The following is an 18,671-nucleotide window of genomic DNA, read 5'->3' as shown; positions in this document are numbered from 1 at the left end:
TGCGTACAACGAAGCTTGGAAAATAACGCAAATGGAAACTGCAGAAAGAATACGAGAAATTGATCGTATTAATTTAGAGAAAGCTCTCCCTGTAGTGAACAATGGGTTAACGACTCTGTCCTCCAGAATATATTCTTTGGACTGCATTGTATCATCTGCAATTGACGTAATAGATCAGGACTTGCTAATGTTACAACATGGCCAGTCTCAATTACGTTCTATAATGCAGCTAGGCTGGACGTTACAAAATCTCCATTCAGGCTACTTGCCATGGCGTCTATTCAACACAACGTCATTGTTTTCTGTATTTAACGTTACAGATAAACGAATCTCTTTGGCACAAAAAGGAGCAGACTATACGGTGCTGAGCATTGAAAAACTGGAAAGATTACCATTGACAGTTTCTTAGAAGCCTGTCATTGAATGGATAATACATGGCACCATCACGATACCAGTGACGATTTTCCAATTTCAGTATTGTCTACAGCATATACCAGCAGGCCTGTATGAAAGGTTGGGTAAAGAATACATTAAATCGACCTGGACTTTACCATACACACACAAATGTTGGAATGGGGGAAAGGAGGTATTCCTTAGTGGTAAAAATGATAAGAACTCACTAAGTGGTACACTTTTGTGCCAAGGTATTAATTTACACGAAGCCTGCGACGGTTCTGCAAATAACCTCTCTTGCCACCTGCACGTACACCCTCCACAATGATAGAACCAATTTTCAGGCAGCTATCCAATGGCAGCTACGTTATGCTCAATGCCCACAGCTGTTATGGCATGTTGCCAGGAAATGCGTATCTAAGTCAGTGTCTCATCCAGGGTCATTTGTTGTATGCAAGTATTGTATCCAAAGAGCAAGAAAGACAGGGGGACGCCATTATGACCTTCACTGAATATCTCTTCTATACGAATTGATAGTTTAAGCAGAATGAAAGTCGTTCTTTTGCAAAAAACTGTGCCACTGACCTCGTCTAGAGAAACGTATGATCTGCAAGTTGCAAGGACTTCTGCAGAGATACATGCATTATTATCAACAAACTGCCCAGTACATTTCGCAGAAATGTTAAGTCAAATCTTAAATATGTCTGATACCAGTGGCATCACACATGTATTTAAGATGATTTTTTCGGGACTGTTAACACCATTTGAAGCAGTCCTCGGCATTTTTCCAAATTTCGTGCACTCTGTGTTCTGCGGCCTGCCTCTCATCTTGGGACTCGTAGCAGGAATTCTATTTTTATTCCTTCTGCTGCGATATGGCAACAAGTCCGGTCACCAACGATCCCCAGACTACCATGGAAAAATGCCTCCTTGCCATGAGGTATCGTGAGAGAATTACACAGATTCTTGGCTTGGCTCGTTTAAGAGATCTGAACACAGCTTGGTTTCTATCGTTCAGACCAATCTGGCAATATTGCATCTTACCTGTTCTACGATGCCTGCTTTGAGGAGAGGAATGCGTTTTGGACATTTGTCTTACACTTCCATCAGTCCTGCCATCGGATGTTGATGCTTTGCTAGGTCCAGTAACAACTCATGCATCGTGTTGCCCCCAACGGCTGCCTACTCTGATGACGGCCTTCATTGAGGTCTCACCTGCAAGTCTAACTGAGGGTGAGATACGAGACACTACAGGCACACAGGTACCACCTACTGCGGACATTGCTAATGCATCAAACGCTGACGGCGATAATCCACATTTATGCACATTTGACCTGCTAACTGAAGTGGTTCTACTTTCACCTACTATGGTAGACGGTTTCTTTGCCAGCCTAGATGATCTGATGTTTTCTCCTGACACCGAGAATAACTTTTGATTCATGCACACAGCTTTCCCTGAACTCTGAAATTCGGCCTTCGTTTTTTCAAAACAAACTGTCTAACAATTTGAACTTTTGGCACAGAGTAATCTGCTTAAAGTAGAACTATTCTTAGAGAACAAGATTTCTTTTGAAAAACTTCCCAATGACAATATTTGGCCTAATCATCATTACAAAACGGTTTAAATATTATACTATGGGTTAGTCTCGATTTCTTTTTTATAAAAAACTTAAGACACATTTCATGAATGTAATTCTATGTTTTATGCTAAAATGTATGCTCTCATACTATGCTTCATATCTGTTGAAAGCCGTTTGTTTTTTCATACAATTTATACTAGTTTCATGTAAACAAGCCTTTTAAATGCAAATTGAATTTTGTAATTTTGGGTGGGATTGAAAACACTAGCTTTAGATATGTTCAGTGCTTGTACGTTTAGTTGTATTGAACTTAAAATCGTGGAGTGGGTGTTGTAAATGAATCTAGGACCCTAGTGTAATTTTTCCCGATTCATGCCCTTATATAGGTATAGATTATCCGATCCTTATATAGGCATAGAAATCATTACCATTTTTAGACTGAGCCTATGCAGCCCAAATACGGCCTGGCTACTTCTACTAGGTTCCAAGAATCAACAACGATTTCTTAGAGAAACCCGCCTTCAGCAGCTAGGGACTTCCCCTTGCCTGAATACTAATTTATCTAGGAAATCATGGAGTTTTTGAAGAACTGAGTCTTTGATGACATTATTAAGTCCAATCACACGTCAAACTCGGGACCTTCAAAGTATAAATATACCTAGATTTGCCCAGACAAACACACGGTGGTTTGGAGCAGATCGACTAACTACTTGCCCGACGCCCCGCAGCAGCAAGTGCCGAAGGAAGCCGACCCTCCAGCTGACGCACTGAGAGACGCTGTCTTTTCTTCTGCTCAGAAATCCAGCTCCAGTGTTTCCAGGCTACCCTTGCGGGTTGCTGGGAAATCGAGTCCTTAGAGAGAGATCCAAGACCTCCTTCATTCTAAACCAAGGTACGGAGCTGATTAGACCCTTAGGAGAATTCTTGGAATAGATTCTTGGCAAAGAATACTAAACTTAAGCTTCACCTCACTTACTTCTTCCTTTGTACTAGACTTAGGTTAGGTACACCGGGGTAGGCGTATTGTAGAAGCATCAGTTGAGTACTTTTAGTCATTATTTTATCACTGTATGTATTTTAGGTATTTTATGGCTTAGAAACCATATCATGCTTTTACAGTACTACTTGTACTTTATAACCAGTATTACGAGTGTAGCAGTACATTTCTTATGCTTGAGAAAGAAGACTGTTCAATAAATACTTTTTATTGAAAACGCCCGTCTCTCTATTTTCTCAGCACCTCTGGTGAAACGAAGCATGCACGATTGACTGAGTAAAATAGCTATCTATTGTTTCCGCGACTCTGGAGATTTATTTCCTATTCTTGGCAAACAAAGTTGTCATGTTTATGCGGTTGTCAGAAACTAATCCCTTCATGTGAATTTGAGAAAGTTTCTAGTGACCTCTGAGCTAGCTGGCACTCACAATTAAGTCTAATATATACAATAGAGACCTAGTCGACCTACGTCTTAACTATAGTATATGTTATTCCAATGTGCAGAACCTATTGGGAATATAGGAACTACACTACAAAACCTCTATTTATTTCCAGTTTTATACAGCGCAAATCTGGCCTATATATTTTTGTTGTTGTTTTTTTTGGTAAGCTTGGGTAGTTAGAGCCTGATTTGCAAACTGCACTTTTTAGTATGTTATTTCGGGCCATATGTTGGTAATTTTTGTTATGCCATTCTCAGATTGCGATTTTTTGGGAATTGCAATTAGAGAATCGCAAAACGAAATGTAGGTAGGATTAGCAAATTTTTTTGCGAATTGCAATTATTCCTTATTTGCGAATCGCAAATTGAGATTCGCAAATAAGGAATACCTTCTCATTCATTCCTAGGGGGTAGATGGCCCTTAGGAATGAATTGGAAGACATTCTCAATTTGCGATTCTCAATTAGAGAATTGCAAATTGAGAATGCAATTTCAGGGTTGAAATTAACATGTGTGCACATGTGGCCCACATACATGCCCTGGACCCACATGGCACTTTGAAAAATGCCAAAAAGTGCATTTCTCAAAGAAATCGCAATTTACTACCAACCTGAAGTTGGTGGTATTTTGCGATTTCTTAAGCCACAATTCGCACAACTTGGGTGCTTCCTACATTGCGTTTAAGGAATCGCAATTTGCAATTCCTTAAATGCAATCGCAAAATAAGGAATCGCAAATTCTGAGAATTTCAGCATTTGCAAGCGCAATTAGGCTTCCTACATTTGGCCCTTAGTATTACGAAATGTATAAGTAACAAAGAGAAGTATAAAGTTCCCAGGTAGGACTAAACGGAAGGCGTGTGTGTATGTGTAGTGTAGAAAGATGTATCCAAGAGGGAAGAAGGAAGGGGAATTTCCCTCTTGGGAACTAGAACCCTCACACACCCAGCAAGCTAGGTGTCATGCTTCATCATATGGATCCTGCTCCTCGTCAGACTGGCGCTGCAATGTCCGACGGGCACCCGCGAAGAGGCTCTTTAGCGGAGATCTTTTGTTCCAGCCATATGGTGCATTCGTGTGAGAGAGCAGATAAATGTTTAGTCGTTAAAAAGTGTGTTAGTGAATTTAAAAAAGGTGAGTTAGTCCACAAAGACCTTTAATAGTGTGGCTAGCTCCCTTGGTTAAAATAGTGGGAGGGGAGATAGACGCCACGAGTATTTGCGGCGAAATACCTACAACTCTCTATTTAGGTCGACATGTTTCTTGCTAATCTAGCAATTCCTCAGGACCTCAGTGCTCAGTACTACACAGTGAATTAAAAATTGTTAATACAACCTTGAATGCAAGCCGGTATCAGGTCGTAGTATCAACCACATTGCAGCGCCAGTCTGACGAGGAGCAGGACCCATATGATGAAGCATGACACCTAGCTTGCTGGGTGTGTGAGGGTTCTAGTTCCCAAGAGGGAAATTCCCCTTCCTTCTTCCCTCTTGGATACATCTTTCTACACTACACATACACACACGCCTTCCGTTTAGTCCTACCGGGGAACTTTATACTTCTCTTTGTTACTAGTGATTTGGACACGTACACTGGACCCCGTTAAATATTGTCCAACCCAGGTTCCTTTCTTTGTTATCAGTTATTACGAAATGTATTACAAATTGTAATTTACAAAGAATGTGCAGAGTTTTATGGCTCCGCTTTACCTATACTTATATGTGTGGAATTCTTTGCGCCAACTGCGGAGTTTCACCACACTTAAATGTATGTTTGGGTAGTAAATGGGAATGAGACTGTATGGAATGGGTGGCAAAAAGCACTGACTTATTACTAAAGGCAATGGGAATAGGGAGGAGTAAGGTGGTTTAAAGAGGATCCAGGAGGGGTATAGGGAGGCATGTGACCCACCCACAAAAACATAAGCCAGCTGCATTACTCTGGGGCTGAAGACATGTAACATACCCATGTGAAATAAGTGTACATTCTGAGTTTGCGAATTCTAAAAGGTAATAAACCTACTCCAAATGGTAAACTTACTCAAAGTGTAAGTTACCTTAATGAACCAGGCACTAAGTGATTTGCCCAAAATCATAGGCTCCTGAGCTATTGCCAGAACTCGAACTTTGTTGCCCAGTTCCGAAGTCGACAGCTCAACAAAACAAGCATTTACAATGCAATAGGTCTCGCAGTTGTTAGAGTTTGAGCTATTGGCATTGTAAATGGCAATGTCTTTTATTTATGTGTTGGTTTTTAAAACATAAATAAAAGGCATTGTCATTTACAATGCCAATAGGTTAAACTCTCGCAAATGCGAGACCTATTGCATTGATGTAGTTGTCTGTGAAGTTCCACTTGCAAGTCATGGAGCACGCCCAGGTCAAGCAGAATCTGTGGTGTTTCTAGAAAACTGAAACAGCCAATTGTTTTATGGCCATTTCTTGCAGGGGCTTCACAAAAAACAACCACGAGGACTGACAGGGGAGACCCCTCAGCAATCCTGCATATTAATGTTTTAGGAGAAAAGATAGTTGCAAAAAAATACTAGGCGTGACCGTCTGGACAAGATTGAACAAAACCAAAGAAAAACAGCAGTCTTTTCCACGTTTGGGGTGTCTTTAAAGCCCTAGCCTAGCAACATTTTAACTGCACTCTGAATCTGCACTCTGAATCTGCACTCTGAATCTGCACTCTGCATCTGCACTCTGAATCTGCACTCTGAATCTGCACTCTGAATCTGCACTCTGCATCTGCACTCTGCACTCTGAATCTGCACTCTGAATCTGCACTCTGCACTCTGAATCTGCACTCTGAATCTGTACTCTGCACTCTGAATCTGCACTCTGAATCTGTACTCTGAATCTGTACTCTGCACTCTGAATCTGTACTCTGCACTCTGAATCTGCACTCTGAATCTGCACTCTGAATCTGCACTCTGAATCTGCACTCTGAATCTGCACTCTGCACTCTGAATCTGCACTCTGAATCTGCACCTGCACTCTGAATCTGCACTCTGCACTCTGAATCTGCACTCTGCACTCTGAATCTGCACTCTGCACTCTGAATCTGCACTCTGTACTCTGAATCTGCACTCTGAATCTGCACTCTGTACTCTGAATCTGCACTCTGTACTCTGAATCTGTACTCTGAATCTGCACTCTGCACTCTGAATCTGCACTCTGAATCTGCACTCTGCACTCTGAATCTGCACTCTGCACTCTGAATCTGCACTCTGAATCTGCACTCTGAATCTGCACTCTGCACTCTGAATCTGCACTCTGAATCTGCACTCTGAATCTGCACCTGCACTCTGAATCTGCACTCTGCACTCTGAATCTGCACTCTGAATCTGCACTCTGCACTCTGAATCTGCACTCTGCACTCTGAATCTGCACTCTGAATCTGCACCTGCACTCTGAATCTGCACTCTGCACTCTGAATCTGCACTCTGCACTCTGAATCTGCACTCTGCACTCTGAATCTGCACTCTGCACTCTGAATCTGCACTCTGTACTCTGAATCTGCACTCTGTACTCTGAATCTGCACTCTGTACTCTGAATCTGCACTCTGTACTCTGAATCTGCACTCTGAATCTGCACTCTGCACTCTGAATCTGCACTCTGCACTCTGAATCTGCACTCTGAATCTGCACTCTGCACTCTGAATCTGCACTCTGCACTCTGAATCTGCACTCTGCACTCTGAATCTGCACTCTGAATCTGCACTCTGAATCTGCACTCTGAATCTGCACTCTGTACTCTGAATCTGCACTCTGTACTCTGAATCTGCACTCTGAATCTGCACTCTGTACTCTGAATCTGCACTCTGTACTCTGAATCTGCACTCTGAATCTGCACTCTGCACTCTGAATCTGCACTCTGAATCTGCACTCTGCACTCTGAATCTGCACTCTGAATCTGCACTCTGCACTCTGAATCTGCACTCTGCACTCTGAATCTGCACTCTGAATCTGCACTCTGAATTTGCACTCTGAATTTGCACTCTGAATTTGCACTCTGAATCTGCACTCTGAATCTGCACTCTGAATCTGCACTCTGAATCTGCACTCTGAATCTGCACTCTGAATCTGCACTCTGCACTCTCAATCTGCACTCTCAATCTGCACTCTCAATCTGCACTCTCAATCTGCACTCTGAATCTGCACTCTGCACTCTCAATCTGCACTCTCAATCTGCACTCTCAATCTGCACTCTGCACTCTGAATCTACACTCTGCACTCTGAATCTACATTCTGAATCTGAATCTGCACTCTGAATCTGAATCTGCACTCTGCACTCTGAATCTGCACTCTGAATCTGCACTCTGAATCTGCACTCTGTACTCTGAATTTGCACTCTGAATCTGCACTCTGAATCTGCACTCTGTACTCTGAATATGCACTCTGCACTCTGCACTCTCAATCTGCACTCTGAATCTGCACTCTGTACTCTGAATCTGCACTCTGAATCTGCACTCTGAATCTGCACTCTGTACTCTGAATCTGTACTCTGAATCTGTACTCTGCACTCTCAACCTGCACTCTCAACCTGCACTCTCAATCTGCACTCTCAATCTGCACTCTCAATCTGCACTCTCAATCTGCACTCTCAATCTGCACTCTGCACTCTCAATCTGCACTCTCAATCTGCACTCTCAATCTGCACTCTGAATCTGCACTCTGCAATCTGAATCTGCACTCTGAATCTGCACTCTGCACTCACAATCTGCACTCTGCACTCTCACTCTGCATCTGCACTCACAATCTGCACTCTGCACTCACAATCTGCACTCTGCACTCTGAATCTGCACTCTCAATCTGCACTCTGCACTCACAATCTGCACTCTGCACTCTGAATCTGCACTCTGCACTCTGAATCTGCACTCTGCACTCTGTACTCTGAATCTGCACTCTGAATCTGCACTCTGCACTCTGAATCTGCACTCTGCACTCTGAATCTGCACTCTGCACTCTGAATCTGCACTCTGCACTCTGGATATGCACTCTGAATCTGCACTCTGAATCTGCACTCTGAATCTGCACTCTCAATCTGCACTCTGCACTCTGCACTCTCAATCTGCACTCTCAATCTGCACTCTCAATCTGCACTCTGTACTCTGAATCTGCACTCTGCACTCTGAATCTGCACTCTGAATCTGCACTCTGAATCTGCACTCTGCACTCTGAATCTGCACTCTGCACTCACAATCTGCACTCTGCACTCTGAATCTGCACTCACAATCTGCACTCTGAATCTGCACTCTGCACTCTCAATCTGCACTCTCAATCTGCACTCTGCACTCTCAGTCTGCACTCTGCACTCAGAATCTGCACTCTGCACTCAGAATCTGCACTCTGCACTCTGAATCTGCACTCTGAATCTGCACTCTGCACTCAGAATCTGCACTCTGCACTCTGAATCTGCACTCTGAATCTGCACTCTGAATCTGCACTCTGCATTCTGCATTCTGCACTCTGAATCTGCACTTTGAATCTGCACTTTGAATCTGCACTTTGAATCTGAACTCTGAATCTGCACTCTGAATCTGAATCTGCACTCTGAATCTGCACTCTGCACTCTGAATCTGCACTCTCAATCTGCACTCTGCACTCTGAATCTGCACTCTGCACTCTGAATCTGCACTCTGAATCTGCACTCTGAATCTGAATCTGCACTCTGCACTCTGAATCTGAATCTGCACTCTGAATCTGAATCTGCACTCTGAATCTGAATCTGCACTCTGAATCTGCACTCTGTACTCTGAATCTGCACTCTGCACTCTGAATCTGCACTCTGAATCTGAATCTGCACTCTGCACTCTGAATCTGCACTCTGCACTCTGAATCTGAATCTGCACTCTGCACTCTGAATCTGCACTCTGCACTCTGAATCTGAATCTGCACTCTGCACTCTGAATCTGCACTCTGCACTCTGAATCTGCACTCTGAATCTGCACTCTGAATCTGCACTCTGAATCTGCACTCTGAATCTGCACTCTGCAGTCTGAATCTGCACTCTGAATCTGCACTCTGCACTCTCAATCTGCACTCTCAATCTGCACTCTGCACTCTCAATCTGCACTCTCAATCTGCACTCTGAATCTGCACTCTGAATCTGCACTCTGAATCTGCACTCTGAATCTGCACTCTGAATCTGCACTCTGCACTCTCAATCTGCACTCTACAATCTGCACTCACAATCTGCACTCACAATCTGCACTCACAATCTGCACTCACAATCTGCACTCTTCCCATGATACACTCCCTGCGGTGAAGTGTGCTTACCCCTCTTCTAGTGCACTTCCTCAGAGGTAAGAAGCACTATATACATTCAGCTACAATACAATACACGCCTTTCGCGAAATTATTTTCTTCCTTTGGTTGTCTGTCCTGGACGACAATACAAACTCAGCCATAGGCAGGGCAGAGCCGAATATATATATATATATATATATATATATATATATATATATATATATATATATATATATATATATACTACGTGTAGAAAACAAAGAAAAGCTTGAACTCCGATCCCAATAGTTCCTGCCCACCTTGACCTCCGCCTTTGACCCACATTTACCTTCTGAACATGGTACATTTAGCTGCTGACGGGGTAGAAAACGGGTCCCATCCTATTCCTGACGCTGCCTTCATGATCCCTGAGACCAGGGGTAGCAGGAGTATTGCTAGGGGTACAAAAGAGCATGCAAAGGGTAGCAGCTGCTTCTCCTGGCTGCATTAATTGGCGTTAATCAGGCGTGCCAGCTGTAGGCGATTAATGCTGAGACAAGAATCCTTCCAGCCCTGGCCTCTCAGAGTCTGGCAGCTCTTAATACAACATTAGGCTTTTAACTCCGGCCCCTAATGCAATGGCGCCTTGTCAGCCTGCATCGGAAGTTCAAGGGTTGCAAGGAAGTAGAAGCATGCGATTTCCTGGGTTATTACCGTGCCCGAAAGCAAAGACCCATCCCACTTAGTACTCACTTAGGGCTGGCACACTGCGTAACTCAACAAGCCTCCCCAATGAACTGAACTTCTACAAAAGCAAGATGGAGGGCGAGGGAGATGAAAGCGTGCAATCTTTCCTTAAAGAAATAATCATATAAACAGAGATTGAAGACAGTGCGAAGCAGGCTCTGCCACTCAAATGAAGGTGTAGGGCATGATTTCAGTCTATTTTTGTGCAACATACAGTACTCACAACTCTTACCTCCTCTGGGAAAAATAAGTTTGCACAAGCACATATAAAATAAGACGTCACGGTTGTTTTGATTTAGTTGCTCACCATGAAATGGATCCAAAAAAACACAAGTCGGCCTGGAGCGCAGAACAGCCTTCTAAGAGATGCGGGAGAGCAGGAGCGTGACGCCGTGAGCGTGCACGTTGGCGTTCTGTGCGGCTCGTGCCTGTGGCAGCCCTGCAAAGCCTGAAGCGCGTTCAGGGAGGCAGACCTGGAGACAGACCTGAGCTCGTGCCCATACTAGAATCGGCTCGTGCACAGGTCTGTCTCCAGGTCTGCCTCCCTTGGAGGCAAACACGGTGACTATAAGTCTCGTTGGCGGCAGGGCTTCGCCCTGCAACGCCAGCGAGACCTAAAAAAGCAGGGTTGAAAAAACCCTGCAAGGGTGAGGTAACAAGATAGGAACTGTAGATCGGGGAACATGAGGCATGAGGTGGAATCAAGACTAGGTAGCCTTGTTATTCTACAACTGCCTCATTGCACAGCGCTGGGACCCTCAAAAAAACGTTTTGCTCCTACAATGATTTTTGTACAAATTAAGCACTTCTGAACAGGGCATTCTGGAGACTGTCTGGAAATTTAATAAAAAAGATTTACCGTCTCTATCTTTAAAATTCGTTGAACAGCAATAAACAGTTTTCATTGGAGCAGTTTTTTTTCTGTTGACGCGCAATATGCAGGCTATAGTTTATTGTAATATAAAACACAAACCAGATATGTCAGTCTATATGGTGTTCATTGATGCTGATGAAACCTTGAAGCCTATAGTTGCTACTGTTCACTTTAGTACCCTATTTAAAGAGTTTAAATATGGCACCAAATGTCAATATTTCAACGGAAGAGCAATATTTTTTAGTTTATGGGTATAATTGTTTTTTAATATGCTAGATAAAGGCTGGTATATGAAATGTATATTGATGAAGTGTATTATATTTGTGTTATTGCTTGTTATAGCTTTATATTAAATTGAACTCTGCCATTTGCACAAACCAACAAATAGCTCTACTAATTGGTCTTGGTGCCTATTTCATGTCTTATGTGATCATTTTTGGTATCAAAGTAAATATTTTTTTCTTTTTTTAAGGCCCAGGTTAACGAGCTTCAGAGTTCTTCATCTAGGAACGTGGACACGACTGGGAAAACTGTTTTACTCGATATGGAAGACAGCACCTTTGAGGCTTTGAGCAAGCGTGTGTGGACAGATGTGCTGCTGCAGATCTACAAAGTAGGTTCCTGGTGTATTTTTAATTAGTAATGTTCATTGGACATCTTTTAATAAGGAACATTTACCTGCCATTTTATGCCAAATGAATCCACAGGAGAATACCACCTATTGTGAGACTGACCGATATAGTTTCAACTATGCACACACTAATGAGATTCTCAGTGATATGTAAACGTTGCTTATGCAGCACAGCTTGCTTTGTGACTATGTACAGTCTATATATAGTCTTCTAAAGGCAGTTTCTGTACTGCTCCATCAGACAGGACCTGGTTCACCTTCCAGGGAAAAAGCCAGCTCAGTCAGTTCCTGACAGTTTTCCACAGGTGTATTACATCAAGATTCACAATTACTTCTCAGCAGTCCATAAGATGATGGACTTAGGTCAAATCTAGCAAGCCTCCTTTGATTTTGTTAAAGGCCTCGTGAGATTAACTTTTTTTTATGGACACTGTGCTGGGCATTGAAACTTAACCTCAGAAGGTTGCCAGTACGGCTGGAAACCACACAGATCTATTTCAATTCCTTGATTTGGTTTGCTCTTGGTTGCTTGATTTGGAGTAGTCCCATGGGGAACACTTCATTTGGGCAGCAAATGTGTACACTATCTGTTAATGGTTAACTTGTTTATTCCAGATGTTTTCTAAATAGTCTAGAACAGTGGCTCTTAACCTTTTGACTTCTGTGGACACCCTACTTAATCACTACTGGAACCCGGGGACACTCAACGGAATCATTACAGGATTCTGGAGCCCCCCACCGAATCATTACTAGAAGCAAATATAATTATTATTTTTCATTTTAATGAGAATGTTGGATCTTTTCTAAATTCAATTGTGGCCACTGCTCTTCTATTCAATAGCTTGTTTGATGCATTTGCATAGCTCCCATGAATCAAACTGACGATACTAACAAAACTTTTAGAGCCTCCAATGTTTCATCTTACTTCTTTACTTATATGCATTTTATGAATATATTGATATAATTTAATTTTCTAAGCAGTCATAGACCCCCTAAGAAGGCTTTGTGGACCTCCACGGGTCGCTGGACTAAATGCAGAGAAAAAACTGGTCCAGAAGAATGGTGCTGGTACCAGTTAAAGACAGAAGCTCATATTACCATGTGGTTAATTAAACCACAGCTGAATCAATGTGAAGCTACATCAAATCTTGTTCTGATCATGTAACAGTAGTTCCAGTACAAATTTGTAATGATTGTTTATGTTATCGAGCACTGTTCCCTTCATAAAGTTTCCTTTTATAATCAGGAGCCTTTTAAAAACCTCATAAAGTCACCTTCTCCTACTTGTTTTTTTTATTATTATAATTGTCAAATAGTATGGGAAGTCAAAAGAACAAAGTATGTTTATACATACTGTCAAATATAAAAAAAATAGAAACTCCCAACACAGCTATCCTAAATCTTCAATGATAGGTAATTTACATTGTCTATCGATTAAGCACTTTTCCTAGTAAATTAGCTACATTTGAGACCACCTTAGGAAAAGTCTTGAAAGTGTAGCTTCCCACTTCGCCCATGCGTCCGTTTGATCATGAATGGCAATTGGGGTATATTAACAGGTGTGCTGCTATCATTAGTTGATCGGGTTCAGTGGCACTGGTGCTCATTGGGAAGAGGAACATATTCCACAGTAGTTGGAGCTAACATTTATGACGTAAACGGGTATCGATGGGTGAGTTACTTTGCTTACAATAGAGCCCATAACTAGAGATGGGCAGAATTTGCGGAGTTGCCTTCCACAAAATTCAGCGAAACAGCAAGAAATCTCTGCGAACAAGCGGAATTTCGTGTGCTCGCAGGGATTTTGCTGCGCCCGTTGTAATATATGCAGGGTCACTCTCAGGGAGTCAGGGGCAGACGAGCCTTGTGCCAGAACTACTCCTGCCCTGAATATTTATTAAAGAAGATGCCACCGTTTTGTGCAATTCCTCTTGGCAGTTCGGGCTGGACTGTTCCCATGAGGCACAGGGTCAGACTGATTTGCATATAGCCATGTCTGAACTGGGGTGGCAGAGTGGGCTAAAGAACGGTGATGGATCAAACCCAGATCTTTTGACTGGGTGTGAGTGTTTGATTGGTTCTGATGCTCCGTCCATCACCACCCCCTTTTGTACCGCTTTTGGCCGCCATAAGTGTGGCAGGGTATGCTCAGATGTGAGTCCCTTGCTCACTTTGCCACTGGATTCAAGCAAGCCGGGCTGAAGACGGCTGGAATGCCAGAAACCGGTCCTCGGAAGCTTGTTTCCGGTCCAGGGAAGGCATGGCTTGGCAGTTCGGGCTGGACTGTTCCGATGAGGCACAGGGTCAGACTGATTTGCATATAGCCATGTCTGAACTGGGGTGGCAGAGTGGGCTAAAGAACGGTGATGGATCAAACCCAGATCTTTTGACTGGGTGTGAATGTTTGATTGGTTCTGATGCTCCGTCCATCACCACCCCCTTTGTACCGCTATTTTAGATCTCAGCCTTCTCAGCTCCTTTCTGAGGAATAACAAATCCAAGATGCTCATCCTGGCCCAGGTTTGTCTACCATGGATCCCAGAGGCTGAATGGTAGGGTTGGACCTGCAGGACACTTATTTCCATATTCTGTAAGCCCACAGGGGTTATGTGCAGTTCACATGGGCCTAGAGCATTTTCAGTATCTGCTGCTCCTCTTTGGCCTACCAGTACCCCTTGGTAATTCACGAAAGTGATGGTGGCGGTCGCAGTGCTTTTTTGGAGGTCGGAATGTACTAGTCTTCCTGTAACCTGACCATTGGTTGTTGAGGGCGGGCTCAGCACAAGCAGTCAATGGCAAACCTCCTAATATTTTTGGGATTTACTATCAATGTGCCAAAGTCCCACCTGCCTCCTTCAGAGACACTTCTATTTATCAGAGCCATTCTGGATATAGTGCAGTTTTGTGCTTTCTACCCAGAGCGGAGAGTTCAGGACATTTAGGCTATTATCATTATATTTCAGCCCCTGTCTTCGATCTTAGTGAGGATGGCATTGATGCTGCTAGTTCTGTTGGCCACCTCCATCCTGTTAGTCAACCACACCAAATGGCACATGCAAGCTTTGCTGTGGGACCTGAAGTTCCAGTAAGCACAGCACCAAGGAAACCTTTCGGATTCCATCCAGGTTTTGAAGGAAACTACAAAAGATCTTCAGTGGTGGCTACTAGGCTGTGACAGGGCCAGTAGCAGACTCCTCCTGATACCCAACAAGAGCTGCCAGATTCATCACTACTGGGCTGGCGTGGCCACCCGAGAGAGGTGGTGATTAGAAGTCTCTGGTCGCCGGCAAAAACCCACCTCCACATCATTTTTGGTGGAGCTGTGGGGGATCCACTTGGCATTTAAGACCTTCTTACTATCCATCATGAGAAGGCTAATACAGGTTCTCACAGACAACATTACTGCCATGTACTACAGCAACAAGCAGGGCAAAGTGGAGCCTTGGGTCCTGTGCCAGGGAGTTCTGTTCCTCTGGACATCGCTGCTTCACCAGGCCATTTCTCATGTCGTGATCTCTAAACGCCTGTATGGACAACCTCAGTCACCGATACCTCGCGGATGATGAATGGCAGTTATCCTGGACTGGTGCAGTGCATTTTCCAACAATAGGGGTAAACCGGGCTCAATCTTTTTGTCACCACTGAGAATGTTTAATGTCATTTTTTTACAAGCTAGAATTCACAAGAAGGGTTTCTCTTGGAGATGCAGTCCACTTCAAATGGAGCTCTGGACTCCTGTATGTCTTTCCGCCTCTATCCCTATTGGCTCATGTTCTGAAGAGAATCAAGAGTGACCAGCCCCAAGTCATCCTAGTGCCTCCAGATTGGGCCAAGAAAGTGTGGTATCCAACTACTGGGCATGAGCATCTGTCCTCGAATCAATCTGTTTCTTCAGGAAAATTATTTGTTACAAAAACAGAGCAGGGTCCTGCACCCAGGCCTTCTAACTCTTCACCTCCATGCGTGGAGAATGAGTGTCGGCAGCTAGTCTCCTTCGATGTTCCTCATAAATTCTTTGATGTTATTCTGGCAGCCAGTCACTCATCTACGAAATCAGTTAATACAGTGTGCTCGGCTAAGTTAGTAGATTGGTGCAGCACCCATCAGATTGACCTACTACAACTTAAGCTGTCGGAAGTGTTGTTTGTTTTGTTGTTTGCCCAGCAAGGACTTGCGTTGGGCACGCTTAAAGATTATTTATTTGTCTGTCTCTTTTTTTTTTAAAGTTGCTGGATCAGCCTTCTTTGTTTAAATCTTTTGCATTAAATCATCTGTTGTGAAGAGATTTGTTAAAAGCTATAACATGTTTCCCTACAAGCCCTTTGAACTTGGTTCTTACTTTTTTAATGTGCACTCCCTTTGAGCCATAGTGTTTCATTATGTCTCTTGACCCTGAAAACTGTTTTTTTGTCTCATTAACATCAGCTCTTCATGTGAATGAGCTACAACCACTGTCAGTCTAGCGGCCTTACACAACTTTTTGTGCTAACAAATGCTTTTTGAGAACTCCAGCTGCATTTCTTCCAAAAGTAGTAACACCTTTCAATGTTTGACATGCTAGCGCCCTTCTACCTTTCTCCACCTTGCCTCAACCCTTGAAAGAGGAGTAAAGAACCATTCAGAGGGTGATCAACTCGGCAGGTTTCTCTGGAAAAAAAAGGCACTGCAGAAAAGAACCATCTGTAAGCTGATAGCCATCTGCATAAAAATGTGCAACGGACTAGTGGAGAAGCAGCCACCTGAAAGATTAAGAGCACATTCCCCCTGAGCCAAGACTACATCTCTAGCACACAGAGTACCAGTCCTGGATAACTGTTCAATTGCTGTTTCGTGGCCATCAGTGAACACATTCATGAAGCATTAGTGCCTTGATAGGTCTGATGAGATGGACATTTTGCCCATTCAGCCCTTTAGGACTATTTCATCAGAACCATTCCACAGACCCTACTCCCGGGGAGGTACTGCTTTGATATCAATTTGCGGTTAGAAATTTCCAACAGATGGATAAGTTAGTTACCTCAGGTAATACACTTTCTTGATGATACTCTGTGTAACTGCAGATTCCTCACTGCGGCTGAGGGTGCAGATGAACCTTCAAAAGCAGATGACATTCGTGCCCCTGGGTGGCGCTTATATGACCCAACTCATCGCTTCCAGCGCAAAACAACATCAGTGCAGAGCCACCGTACTCTAATGCCTGGTAGAATGTCACAAGGTGAGGAATCTGCTGTTAGAATATATCCACCTGAAAGAGCACTACCATTGGTAAGTAAATAGTTATTCCTTGGCATGCATGCATCATCCACAACTTTACGACCACCATGTGCAGAGAATGCTCTACAGTTTTCCTGTCCTGCAGTACTGTGGGTTAAGCTGGAAGATGATATATGAGATGAATTTGCTAGACAACAAAATCATTGTGCCTACATTATGTTCCTCAACATTATTCAGCACAACTACTACTTGATCAAGTGGTAAGTGATACTCCATCATCTTTACGTGACTGGATTTCATTACAAATGGTGTACACCTTAAGAGGACGGTGACACTTTACAGGTGACAACACTGCCAATAAGTAGTGTCCACATGAGAGATGGTTCCCGGTGTCGCTGGGGATAAGAATATTGAGGCAAAGTTTGTAGGTTCTTGCTCTGTGATGGGAGCACCACGAGGGACAGCCAACTCTGGTCGATGAATTTTCTTAGGATATGTTAGAAATATTGGTGACCAATTCTACCTGAGAGTTGCATTTGAATAGCTGGGTATACTGGAAACTTTTTTTGGGGGTGGGGGGATTGAATGCTGCTGTATAAGACCAGGAGTCCTTTAAACCCTTATACATATAACTGGGACTGAACAAAGATGTATTGTCAGGACTGGAAAATATTTTTTTCCCTTTTATGGGAACAAAGTTGGGGTTTCCTGAAATCAGTTTTAAGAGAAAGGGAAACGCTTTTGCACTTTGCACTCTCAGTTTTTCCTTCCTCCAGTACCAAGGTGCATGTGGAGGTCAGAGGTTTCCAAACATCTTGTGATATTTCAGAGAGAACCAATCTTTATTTCTGATGGATACATCTACCTGTGGATTCCTCCGTTTTTGAATATTTCAATGGGCCAATATTCTATGGAAACTTTTCTTTACAACTCTCCCACATAAACAAGAACGTCATAATGCCACGGCTCTGCATGTGACTCTGCGTGACTTCATTGGAGCCATAAGAAGCTCTTGTCGGCGTGCTGAAGTCGGTTCCCTTTAATGCAAGTTCTTGACGTGTAACATTTTTTTCTTAGGCTGTCCGTTTTGTGACGAGTCTAGCAAAACTTTTTCCAGGGAATGGCAACGTTGTTACAGAAAAGAATGTATCCTCCACAAAATTCTGGCTTGAGCCTTTCAGGGAATTTGAGTTCTGATGTCCATCACTGTTCAACAGGACGACTGTCTAGGATGTCTGAGTTCAGGCCATTACGTCGACCCCTGTTCTTCATGCCAGAAAATGTATCCTAAGGCATTGAAGGAGAGTTAGACACAGCTGTTTATGGCCCAGGTGAGGAAGGAGAAAAGTAGATTTTCAGAAGTGTCATACTCGGTTGGAGTTGCCGTCTCCTCATTCTTTGACTTTGTCAAAGAAGCAGAAGCTACGTCTTGATTCCCAGTTTCGGTGTTCTAGAAATTACTCTCCAAGGTCAGTGTCCCCGGATTCGAAGACTCTCGAAGCAGAGGTGAGGCATCTCTGACTCCATCTCCGAGAGACGCTCCGGTGTCACCCTCGAGTCC

At 43.4% G+C, this 18,671-nt stretch overlaps 1 protein-coding gene across 1 annotated transcript in view; it reads left to right on the top strand.

Annotated features, from left to right (window-relative positions):
* CFAP47 (cilia and flagella associated protein 47) overlaps positions 1-18,671 on the top strand; it is a 2,858,849-nt gene that overhangs the window by 651,457 nt on the left and 2,188,721 nt on the right. Inside the window, exon 32 of the mRNA XM_078657910.1 lies at positions 11,738-11,878. Within this exon, the coding sequence (XP_078514036.1) occupies positions 11,738-11,878 (141 nt within the window). The remainder of the gene's footprint in view (positions 1-11,737; positions 11,879-18,671) is intronic.

This window comes from Lissotriton helveticus, chromosome 8 (assembly GCF_964261635.1).
Source record: "Lissotriton helveticus chromosome 8, aLisHel1.1, whole genome shotgun sequence".
In the NCBI taxonomy this organism is placed as follows: domain Eukaryota; kingdom Metazoa; phylum Chordata; class Amphibia; order Caudata; family Salamandridae; genus Lissotriton; species Lissotriton helveticus.
Note: the sequence above shows the minus strand (reverse complement) of the source record. Positions and strands in the feature narration are given on the sequence as shown.